The 12,548-nt window shown below is 51.5% G+C and overlaps 1 protein-coding gene across 1 annotated transcript in view; it reads right to left on the reverse strand.

Moving 5' to 3' along the window:
* LOC147029390 (uncharacterized) overlaps nt 1–12,548 on the reverse strand; it is a 54,501-nt gene that overhangs the window by 33,628 nt on the left and 8,325 nt on the right. Inside the window, exon 2 of the mRNA XM_085872424.1 lies at nt 9,777–9,881. Coding sequence (XP_085728550.1) covers nt 9,777–9,881 — 105 coding nt within the window. The remainder of the gene's footprint in view (nt 1–9,776; nt 9,882–12,548) is intronic.

Genomic DNA, 12,548 nt, shown 5'->3' on the forward strand with positions numbered 1-12,548 from the left:
AGCACACGGCAACACTTATACAATTCTACTTCACAGACGGCGCCGACAACACATATTCCCAAAGCAAAAGAAAAGAGAACCACCCTCCAGGATGAGGCGGGCCTGGGGCCGAGACCGGGTCGGGCCTACCCGTCTGATGATGAGGCGCGAAGCGGCGATGGTGCCCCAACTCCGCGGGCCTCGCGGACAGTGTCTGGTAGGGGGTGGGAAGGGGGCCCCCTTGGTCGCACTATCTCAGCGCGGGGGGAAACAGGAGGGGGTTGCTGATGCTCGGGGAAAGGAGGATTTTTACTCTGTCTCGGGTCCCGCGACGAGCGTCTCCACCTCGACCAGGTCGCGCCGTCGGCCTCCCTGGTGTGCAGCTCCCGGCACCGACGCAAGCACCCCCTCGTCTGCCCTCGTCGCCGCCGCCTCTCCACAGCTCCGTCCTCTTCGCTCCGACTCCAACTCCGAACTCTTCCTCCTGCGAACTCCTTCCAACGCACACACAACCCTTTTCTGACGAACGCAGCCGCTTATATAAGCCCCGTGGCTTCGCCTTTGACACCCTGCCTTCGACCTTTCACCTCGCTCCCCATTGGCCCGAGAAAAAGTGGGCGCGAATGCTTTTTGATCCATGAATTTGCATATAGCGACCGCCCTCCAACGCCCTGGAGGCGGGGCCAAATCGCCCCTCGCTCACCGATTGGACGGAACAAAAGTGGGCGTGAGTCGTTTTTGATCCGTTTTTGGAGCGGAAAGTCCGTGGTTTTGTACACGCTGTTCGGCGCGCGCCCTGCACGAGTCCAATACCGGTACCCACAAGCGGCGCAAGAACGGTGGCGATGCGACGGTTGCGAGGGTTGACGGCAAAGGTCGTGGCTGCTGTGGTGAAGCGGCGCCGCGGTGGGTGGTTGATGTTGTGATGACTGTTGAGACGCGGTTGGCGGTGGTGATAATGGCGGTTGGTCCAAAATAAAGATAGTAAAAGAAAAACGGCTATCCTGAAGAGTCGCAGCACGCATGAATGACATTTATTCCCTCTAGACAACGGGTTTGGGCCTAACTACACATATACTTACCGAGATATCTCACCTAAGGGACCCGAATGGTGGTTTGCGAATTTGGTAACCACAACACTACCCCCTCCCCTTTTTACAGACTTGTCCCGAGTCGTCAAATTTTCGTGTGCCATCATGTGTAGTTTTCTCCTAGTACATTTTACCTACGGATCCCTGAGTGCGACATTCATGGTATTCGTGTCCCCAAAATAAATAACCTGAGGGCTGCGTAACTACCTAAACAAACTCACTCACACGGACGACTTAAATAAAATTGCCGGCGCTAGGACAGACATGCCGGGGGCGCACTCATATTTACAGTACATCTTAACCTTAACTTACAAATTTTACACTAAACCATGGCCCAGGATCAATGAGCTCTGCAAAAAGAAAGCAGTTAACAGGGAGCCAGGCTGCTCGCATGCAGTCTCTGGCTCAAAACAATGCAGGTGACAGGGAACGTGGCTGGCTGCTCACACGCAGTCCAAGGCCTTCCCTTTTGAACTGAACGCAGTGAACCACAACGGTGCATGGGCTGCACAAACGTAGTCTCCGTGCCAGCTCAAGTGGCACACGCAATGAACACAACGAATGGATGGATGAATGGATGGACGCAAACACGGTGCACGGGCCGCCACTGCAGGCCCGTGTTGTAGCTGCCAACGGGGCAGTTCTCGCAGCTTGCAAACTGTTGCCTTGATCCTGGCGCACATGGCAATGAACAGGGGGGGCAAAGCAAAAATTGAACGGGGCTGGTGAACAGGGGCAGTGGGCATGGCATGGCAAAGGCAGCAGGCAAACACAGCCCGCAGAAGAAGGCCGCTGCAGGCAAACACAGCCGGCAGATGAACTGGCCGGCACAGGCCTTGAAGAAAAAACAGCCAGCCGGCAGATGAAGTGGGCCGGCACAGGCCTTGAAGTACCACAGCTGCAGCCGATCCAGCCGGCACAGGCCTTGCAGCACAGCAGCTGCAGATGAAGTTGGCCAGCCTTTGCCGTTCCGTGGAGGTTGGTGGAGGGAGTGCAGTGGTGCTGGCCACTTGGAAGGCGGGCTCGGACCTACCCCACCTGTCTCCCTCCCACCTATCGCCTTTGCCTGTCACTGTACATACCCACTCCCTTAATTTGTCAAACCCCAATTTAGCCCCAACTCATTTTTTTATTTATTTATTTTTTTTTTTTTAACTTCCCCACTATAAATCGTCCCCTAACCCCCTTTATCGTCCTTGTTCGGCTAACCTATCCTGTCACCTAGCCTACTCCCAACCCCTACGTTCCCTTCCCGGAGGGGAATAAGGGAGAGCCAATGTCCTGTGTCGAGGCCCAACGAAGCCTCAGAATGGCCTCCCCAGAGTTCGGCGATCTATAACCAAAGTGGGTCCAGCGGCCCACAACGACAGCGAGGGGATGGATGGTGCGGAGGGGTACATCTCCTAATCTACCCTAACCATTTAACTGTTAAACTACCCCGGGGCTTTCAACAAGCGCCTCTCGCTTAAACTATTGGTTCTATAAACCCAGATTCCCGTCGCCTGTGTTGGTGTCCTCACAATTTCGGGCCTCGCCCCCCAATTTTCTCTCCGTGCCCTCACACGGTCTCATGGCTGGGACACGTGGCGCCCTCTGGCAGGCACGACCCTCTGCGGAATCTCCCGCTTTGGCACCCCCGGGCACTACACTGCCTCCGAGCCTACCAGCTCCCTAACACCGGGGAGTGCCCCCCATGGCACCTCCCCTGAAACGCACACGTGGCAGGCTGGCTTCCCAGGCCCCTTTCCGAGGGTCACCCATGCCCACAACACTGCCCACGCGGCTAATGGCGCCCCGGGCCCCTGCACCAAGCAGGCGCACCCGTGCCCACTACACTATCCCGGCCCCCCCATGGGCCCTTGGCCTACCACGGCCGACTCGCCTGGTGCCCGGGGTACCCACTCAGCGATACTCACTTTTCGCAGCCACGCTCCCAGCCCGTCAACAGGGCTCCTGCACCCCTCCAAACGGGTTTCGAGCCTACACTCCCACCAACAACAAAACGACTTCCATTTTTCAATTTGACTAACCCCCTAACTCACTTTATACTGACCCCGGGGGTCCCTTGGGCGGGAGTCACTCCTCCCCCCAATCACTCATCGCACCATGCATTCCCCATTCGCTCCACTCACACAGACCCGCTGACCTCACTCACTCAACATGTCCACCTCATAACTCACCAACAACTCTTCAACACACTCACCGCTGAACTCTGCCATCCTTCTAACTACATCCCCTAACTAACTCGTGCTCCCACGTCGTCCCTTAAACTAGTAGCACGTTCCTTTTAACTCTACGTAGCTAAGCTACGTCCCCACTACACATTCACTGTCTGTCTCTGTCTCCAAATAAATCATTTTATTTCCCAACCTACATCCGGCTACAATCCCTCTAACTAATCCATTCCACGGACTCCATGAGGACTTACTCCTGCCCCATGAAGTCGGTCTAGCTAAGCTAACCCTTCCCCCAAACTAGTTTCCATCCTGTGCCCAGGTCAAGGGGGTCTTCCACCCCTTGCCCAGGAATCCTGTGCACCCGAAAGTGAGGCTTGCTTTTTCTTTTTCTTTTTTTTTCATGCGCATTACCAGCGCGGTAACCCACAGCTCACGCGCTCTGCGCCTGCCCGTGACGTCATGCAGCTGCACGTGTTCCTCGTCCCTCCTTGGACGGTACCATCCGGCAGGGATACCCCTCCTGCCGGATTCCAACCCCACGTGCAGCCATGGCGTCACCGTGCGCATAAAAAAAAACACAAGCCCCACGTCTCGAGGGGTTCCCCACGCGAACACATGTGCTTTGCCCGTTGGAGCTTAACACACACGATCGCGTGGAGAACCCGTCCGGTCCAAATCCGTAATCCTGCCTAAACTTTGTCCGTCCGCGGGATCGGCAAATCCACCGCTGGCGTTTCCGGACCGGGACTTCACTCTCGCAAGCGAGCACGTGGTGGTCTCGTGCGTTGCACAGCACGAACCTCGTGCTCACTGCTGGGTGAACCCGGCACGGTCCCCGAAACAACTACAGCCGCTACTCGGCTTTCTTTCCTTACATGTCGCCGTCGTCGCCATTCCACACACGCACTCCCGCGTGTTACGACGCTCACACTCCATTCCATCACATTCACCATTAAACTCACACCGGGAGACGCGGCTGCGTGCTCCCGCATGCCAACCGACATCTTCCTCACATACCGCTCTCTCACACACACACGGTCTCCCTCGCATAAACCATACCACTCACACGTGGCATTTCCCTTACACAAACCACACCACTCACACACGCGGGGGCACTCAACCGCGGTGTCTCACTCACACACACGGCCTCACTCACACACGCGGGGGCACTCACCCGCGGTGCCTCACTCACACACCGTGCCTCACTCACACACGCGAGGGCACTCACCCGCGGTGCCTCATCCACACACCGTCCCTCACTCACACACGCGGTTCCTCATCCACACTGGCCGTTTCATCCACACACACGGCCTCACTCACACACGGTGCCTCACCCACACACGGCGTGCTGGGAAGCACGCACTCTGGCACCATCGCCACCACACCACTCACACACGGGGTCGCTTCCACACACGGGGACGCACTCACACCTTGCGCCACACACACAGGGACAACCACACTGGGGATTCGTGTCCCCACAAGGGTCTCCGGGGCCTCTATACCCCCCAAGCTCTCCGTGCACCTGTTCGCAGCACTCCTCCCCTCAACCTCGCAAAGCACGACCGAACTCACCTGGTCGTGACTCGCCTCAAGGGGGCATACTCGCTCCCCTCGTTCCTGGAGGAGGCCATCCAGCTGCTCGCACTGGGTCTCCACCCAGTCCGCCAGCTCACCCCCATTATCCTCCACTACCTCAGTGTGTGTGTGTGCGTCACTTACCCCGTCTTCATCGTGCAGTCTCTCCTCTATTTTTTCTGTCTCCCGTGTCTCTGCCAACTCGGTCACCTCTTCACCCTTTACCTCCCTTGTCTCAACTATTATTATTTCCTTTGTCACGGCCTTCATGCCCGCCTGCAGGCATCGGCCCATGTTCTGCGTCTCACCCCGCAGCTTTTTCGTTTCTTCCTTCCTTTGCTTGTTCATGCCTTTCATTTCGTTTATAAATTCAGTTGTGTTTGCATCCATCTTTTCGATTATTTGTTTGGTCATGCCTTTCATTTCGTTTTTCATTTCATGCGCATTCGTTTCCATTTGCTTGTCCATTGCCGCCAGCATGGCGTATCGCTGGGCCATGTCGGGTGCGCTTGGGTGAGCCGATTCGGCAAGGTTTTGGTGGAGAGGGGGAGGGGAGGTGTCATACACCGCAGCCGCTGCCGCACCTATTTCGGGCTCTGGGTTCAGTTGGGCGAGTTCGTTTTCCTGTACAACCAACATTTCCTGCACGGGGATTTCATCCTGGACCATGGATCCTACATTACTACACATATACATTTCTAATACCACCGGCTCCCGCTCGCCTTGAGACGCCATCTTGCTTCTCTTAAAGGGTTAATTTGAATCGCTCGTAATTTGGAGGGAATCGGGGGTCGCTTCTCTCACCCCTGGACCGATTCCCGTGAATTTAATTGGAGACAGGACAGCCCGTTTTCCCGTTCTCCGTTACCAGTGCTGCGAGGAGGGCGATGAGTTTGTATCCCACTCCTGACACCAGTGTCGCGGATTCGCGCCCGCCGGCGTGCTGACGGCCACGCAACTCGAATCGCGGCACGTCGCCCACCGGACGGACAATCCAGTCGTGACCCTCTCGGACTAACGCCGGGAACCAGTCACGGGTGGACCTTTCGGTCTCACCGCGATCGAGCCAATCGGCCCCCGCGTGGGATAGGGTTGCTCGCCAAATCCGACCTACCTAAGTACCCACACGGAGGGTAGACCGGGCGATCGCACCTCGCCGCAGGTCGACTTCGGACACGGGCCACTTAAGCGACCCGTTCCGTACTATCGGGATAACTGAGCGGTGTTATCGTCGGCCTCGACGGTTCGATTAATTATCGGGCGTATTCAGCCCACTACCAACCCTTTACGTGAAGCAAGATGAGGATTCAATGAAAGAAATGACGAAGCGAAGCGGGAAACAGTTCAACATAAAGCACATTTATTCGCGATGAACGGAAAGCACACATATACAATTCCACCAAAAGCACATAGAAAAAGAAGAAGAAACACAATGCAATTTTACACAAAAAGCAAATGTGAAAGCGAAGACACAATGCAGAGCTATCCGACTACCGAGCACACGGCAACACTTATACAATTCTACTTCACAGACGGCGCCGACAACACATATTCCCAAAGCAAAAGAAAAGAGAACCACCCTCCAGGATGAGGCGGGCCTGGGGCCGAGACCGGGTCGGGCCTACCCGTCTGATGATGAGGCGCGAAGCGGCGATGGTGCCCCAACTCCGCGGGCCTCGCGGACAGTGTCTGGTAGGGGGTGGGAAGGGGGCCCCCTTGGTCGCACTATCTCAGCGCGGGGGGAAACAGGAGGGGGTTGCTGATGCTCGGGGAAAGGAGGATTATTACTCTGTCTCGGGTCCCGCGACGAGCGTCTCCACCTCGACCAGGTCGCGCCGTCGGCCTCCCTGGTGTGCAGCTCCCGGCACCGACGCGAGCACCCCCTCGTCTGCCCTCGCCGCCGCCGCCTCTCCACAGCTCCGTCCTCTTCGCTCCGACTCCAACTCCGAACTCTTCCTCCTGCGAACTCCTTCCAACGCACACACAACCCTTTTCTGACGAACGCAGCCGCTTATATAAGCCCCGTGGCTTCGCCTTTGACCCCCTGCCTTCGACCTTTCACCTCGCTCCCCATTGGCCAGAGAAAAAGTGGGCGCGAATACTTTTTGATCCATGAATTTGCATATAGCGACCGCCCTCCAACGCCCTGGAGGCGGGGCCAAATCGCCCCTCGCTCACCGATTGGACGGAACAAAAGTGGGCGTGAGTCGTTTTTGATCCGTTTTTGGAGCGGAAAGTCCGTGGTTTTGTACACGCTGTTCGGCGCGCGCCCTGCGCGAGTCCAATACCGGTACCCACAAGCGGCGCAAGAACGGTGGCGATGCGACGGTTGCGAGGGTTGACGGCAAAGGTCGTGGCTGCTGTGGTGAAGCGGCGCCGCGGTGGGTGGTTGATGTTGTGATGACTGTTGAGACGCGGTTGGCGGTGGTGATAATGGCAGTTGGTCCAAAATAAAGATAGTAAAAGAAAAACGGCTATCCTGAAGAGTCGCAGCACGCATGAATGACATTTATTCCCTCTAGACAACGGGTTTGGGCCTAACTACACATATACTTACCGAGATATCTCACCTAAGGGACCTGAATGGTGGTTTGCGAATTTGGTAACCACAACACTATATACATATATATATATATATATATATACATATATATATATATATATATATATATATATATATATATACATATATATATACATATATATATACATATATATATATATATACACACACACACACACACACACACACACACACACACACACACACACACACACACACACACACACACACACACACACACACACACACACACACACACGAATCGTTTGAGATTGATGATTTATGTGACCGAGACCTTTTGAACCAACGATGTCTAAAAGAAAAGGATTCTAGTTTGTCACTCCTCGACCAGGTGGTGAAGTTTCATGAAGATCGGAGAAAAAACAAAACATGTGACCTGCAGGTGACTGACATACAGACAATCCGGTAGGCAGACATGGGTAGTCGTCTCCCCAAGAGAACCTGACGCGATGGGCCCATTCGATGGGGAATGACCTGAGGATTAAGCACAAGAAAATTCATGATTCTAGCTTTAAGGGTTAATGCTGCAGATTGTTTTTTTCGTTAAAATACCCCCACATTGAGGTTTTTCAGCCGTTGCAAGGCAACAGAGGGGTCCATAGCAACGGTTCTTTCTCACACATAACTAGGACATACCATGAACCAACAATACCAGTTTCATGTATGTCTGACTCAGTCTCTGAGATATAACGAACTTCGTTTTTTTATTGTTTTCGACCAGGGTTCATTCAAAGTGCATCTTCTCCGACAGTTTTCATAGGATTCGGCTGGAAATTTTTGACAATATAGCTGAATGTACTGCCCACAGTCGCTCGTGGCCCGATTTTTGAAAAAATAATTTTTTTATGATTTTTCAAAAATATCAAAGTCCCATTGCTTGGCAATGGTGGTGTCCATAGCAACGGTTTTCATTTGCACACAACTAGGTCATGGTATGAACCTATCCACCAAGTTTCATCGAAATCGCCATTGTATTAACGGAGCACTGGACCGAACAGACAGACAGACAGACAGACAAACATATCGATGGAAAAATGGAAAAATAAGGATAGAACAAGTTTCAAAATTAAAAAAAAAATTATTTTCGACTGGATCGACTTCCCAACAAGCAGATAGAACAAGCCGGTAGGCGACGAGGGATCCGCTCGGACCGAAGCGCTGGATACTATGTTTTTCATTCGAACCGATCCACCGACGAAAATTCATTGCCAAGACGTATTGGTTCACATACAATTGCTCCTCTGCCTGGCAAGATTTTTTCCTATTGCGTATTTTGCCAACTGGCACTCCTCTTAAAAAATGACAGTAAATAGACGCCCTATTTTTGAAGAACTACCATTTGAAAAATAAAACATAAATCAAAAATCGGCTCGAGTAAAATTTTCTAAATATCTCGAAGTGTTTCATTCCGAAGTCTCGTTTCTCCAGATTCAAAACTGTATGACAAGTATTGAAAATTGTGAACGTGGTTTTTCGGCCGCTGCATAGCAACGGGTGGTTGTTTCGCAACGAAACTCAAACGCGCACATTCCCACCCCATATGGCACCTGTTCGCCAAGTTTCATCGAAATCGGTTTGCGCTGTGGAGCCTCGCGTTGCAGACACACACACACACACACACACACACACACACACACACACACACACACACACACACACACACACACACACACACACACACACACACACACACACACACACCCCGACAATAAGGGATATGTAGTGAATCCAATAACAGACCAGACCAACTAACACAGGTACTTGTGAATCTTAAGTTTTGCTAGTAACCAACAGACAGGGGTGAAAAAAAAAATCACTGCCATTATAACTAACGATTATTTAACCCCTAAGGATCATTTTCACACCAGTATATATATATATATATATATATATATATATATATATATATATATATATATATATATATATATATATATATATATATCTATATATATATATATATCTATATATATATATATATATATATATCTATATCTATATCTATATCTATATCTATATCTATATCTATATATATATATATATATATCTATATCTATATCTATATATATATATATATATATATATGAGCAAGGTATGTGTGTGGTGTGTGGTGTGTGGTGTGTGGTGTGTGGTGTGTGGTGTGTGGTGTGTGGTGTGTGGTGTGTGGTGTGTGGTGTGTGGTGTGTGGTGTGTGGTGTGTGGTGTGTGGTGTGTGGTGTGTGGTGTGTGGTGTGTCCTTTTATATTTTTTATACATTCCACACCTTTGGCCAATTGCTCTGATATTTGTTGGACCACATTATTTTCAGACGAGTCACAATAAAAACACAAAACTTACAGTTATTAATAAAATTCAAGTAAAATGAAGTACCGGTGTTTTGGCCGATCGACCGTTGTATCTTATGCGTCTCCTTCGGCGGGGAGAGGCGAGGAGCCTTGCTTTTGCCTCCTCGCTTCCGTGTTCGAAGTTGATTCTCTGTCAGGAATCAAACCATTTGCATTTCAATATTTATATTGTGAATGCAGACCGAAGAGTGACATACAAATGATCCACAGTCTCTGAAAGACAACACCGAGTGTAAGGAGTGCTTGCAGGCTCCAAAACGACCAGAAACAAACAAATGAACAGTCCATTTGGCCCATCATTGCCGTGTGGCACTCAATAGTGAATTTTTGCTCCAGCGTTAAAAAAAAAAAATCTTGATGTTTTACTTAAATCTAGATAACCTGATCGAGATCGGGTAACCCAACTTGTAACTATTATCCAGCAGTCATTGACAGAAGAACAGAAAAATAATTTGGGAATTGGAACCCACAAACATCACTCAGCAGACATGCACATTCTGTTCTCAAGATTGAAGATTACGTGGAAGAGAGAGAGAGAGAGAGACCATCTTTTCATGGTTTGAATCACAATTTTTATTACATACAAGGTGAATGCACCCGGCACTGCCTGGGTTCTTTTTGAATGAATTTAATCTTCTATACATATCATATGTCTGACGCGAGCACAGTATCAGTTCCCTATTGGGCCATGGCAGTCATAGGCTAAAGGGGTTGGTGAGGGGGAAACACACCACCTCCCCCCCCCCCGGCCGAGGGGCCTTGCCACATCGCCTATAACCTTCTCGGGGCCCATCCCGACATTTTTTTCCAGTGGTTAGCTCCTATCTTTCACCTTTCAGGAGATTAGCGTGTGCAGACAAACAAACAAACAGACAAACAAAAACTTAAAATTATATGTTAGATATATTGATATGGCGTTGGCCCCATGTCATTCGGCTGAACTTGAAAAATTAATGTTACAAAAAATCAGGTGATGACGTCATAATTCGGAAACCGGAAGTCGGAAGGACAATTATTTCACATCGGGACACTCCCAGGTAAATGTTCTGTCAGCATGTGAAGTTTGGTGAGGATCAGTCCAGTACTTTTCACATGCATAGGTCACAGACAAACACACAAGGTCAGGGGTCAGGTATGGGAGCATGTGCCAGAACAGCACGTCGCTGCGTACACTTTCCGCCGGTACTCCAGGGGCCTCCGTCTGGCCATCCGCCAGGCAGATGCCAGGCCCATCCCCATCTCCTTGAGATGATGGTCAACCTGTTGCAACCATGAGGCACGTGGTCGACCCACTGGCCTCCTCCACTCATGAGACTCCCTCGCTGAGAGAATCTGGTGAGCAGGATCAGAGTCAGGAAAACGAGCCACATGTCCATACAGCCGCAACTGACGCTCACGGACTATGCAGGTAACAAATCTCATCCGAGTCTCTCTCAGCAACCGCTCGTTGGACACAAAATCCGACCAGCGATAGTCAAGGATTCTCCGAAGAGACCTGGTACCAAAGGAATTAAGTCTCCGTCTCAGATCCTTGGTCAGAGTCCAAGTCTCGCACCCATAGAGCAAGACTGGAAGTACCAAGGACCTGAAGACTCGGACTTTCGTCCTCCCGCACAGGTACCGGCAGCGCCACACCCCATGATCCAGTGAGTCCATGACTCCCCAGGCCCGACCCAGACGTCTATTGACCTCTGACTCGCAGCCGGCAGAGACATGAATATCACTGCCAAGGTAAGTGAATCTCTCCACGACCTCAACATCCTCACCACAAACAGACACAGACAGGACAGCAGCATCCAAGATGTCACCGAAAGCCTGGATCTTAGTTTTGACCCAAGAAACCCGTAATCCCAACGGCTCCGACTCCTCATTCAGCACCTCGAGGGCCCCCAAGAGGATGTCTAAAGTCTCCGCAAAGATGACTGCATCATCTGCAAAGTCAAGGTCCGAGATCTTGACATTCCCAAATGACGCACCGCAACTTGATCTCTCCGACATCCTCCCTAGAATCCAGTCCATACAAGTGCTGAAAAGTGTGGGGGCAAGTACACATCCCTGACGAACTCCAGTAACAACTGGAAATAAGTCAGAGATGGTACCACCACACTTCACAGCACTCTCAGTACCAGAGTAGAGTTCAGACATCAGATCGATCAGTTTTGGTGGCACCCCACGAAGACCAAGAATCCTCCAGAGGACATCCCGATTCACTGAATCGAACGCTTTACAGAGATCAACATAGGCTGCAAGCAGCCCCTGCCGAAACTCTCGTCTGCGTTTGGTGAGGACACGAAGTGCAAGGATACGGTCGATCGTTGACCTCTTTGGTGTAAAGCCTGACTGCTCTGGACGCTGGTGCTCAAGCAGATGGTGGCGAACCCTATCGAGAATTATCCGAGCAAAGACCTTGCCCGGCACTGAGAGCAGTGTCACCCCTCGGTAGTTGTTGCAGTCTTGGCGATCACCCTTCCCTTTCCAGAGAGGGACAACAAGGCCCCACTTCCAGTCAGTTGGGATGATGCCTGTGTTCCAGGCAGAGCACAAAACTGCATGCAACGACACGAGTGCAGCATTTCCACCAGCCTTGAGAAGTTCGGCATGGATGCCACAGATCCCTGGAGCTTTGCCCCGTTTCAACTGGTTCACCGCAGCCCGTGTTTCCACAAGCGTAGGTGGACCACAGTTGATTCGAGGGTCAGCAACGGGGATTGTAACACCCTTGACGTCCAACTCGACAGTTGGGGGATCAGCCTGGTACAACCGCTCAAAGTAACCGGCCCAGCGGGCCTTCACTTCA

Source organism: Eptatretus burgeri, chromosome 3 (assembly GCF_056783735.1).
Source record: "Eptatretus burgeri isolate ZD-2024b chromosome 3, Ebu_testis_v1, whole genome shotgun sequence".
Classification (NCBI taxonomy): domain Eukaryota; kingdom Metazoa; phylum Chordata; class Myxini; order Myxiniformes; family Myxinidae; genus Eptatretus; species Eptatretus burgeri.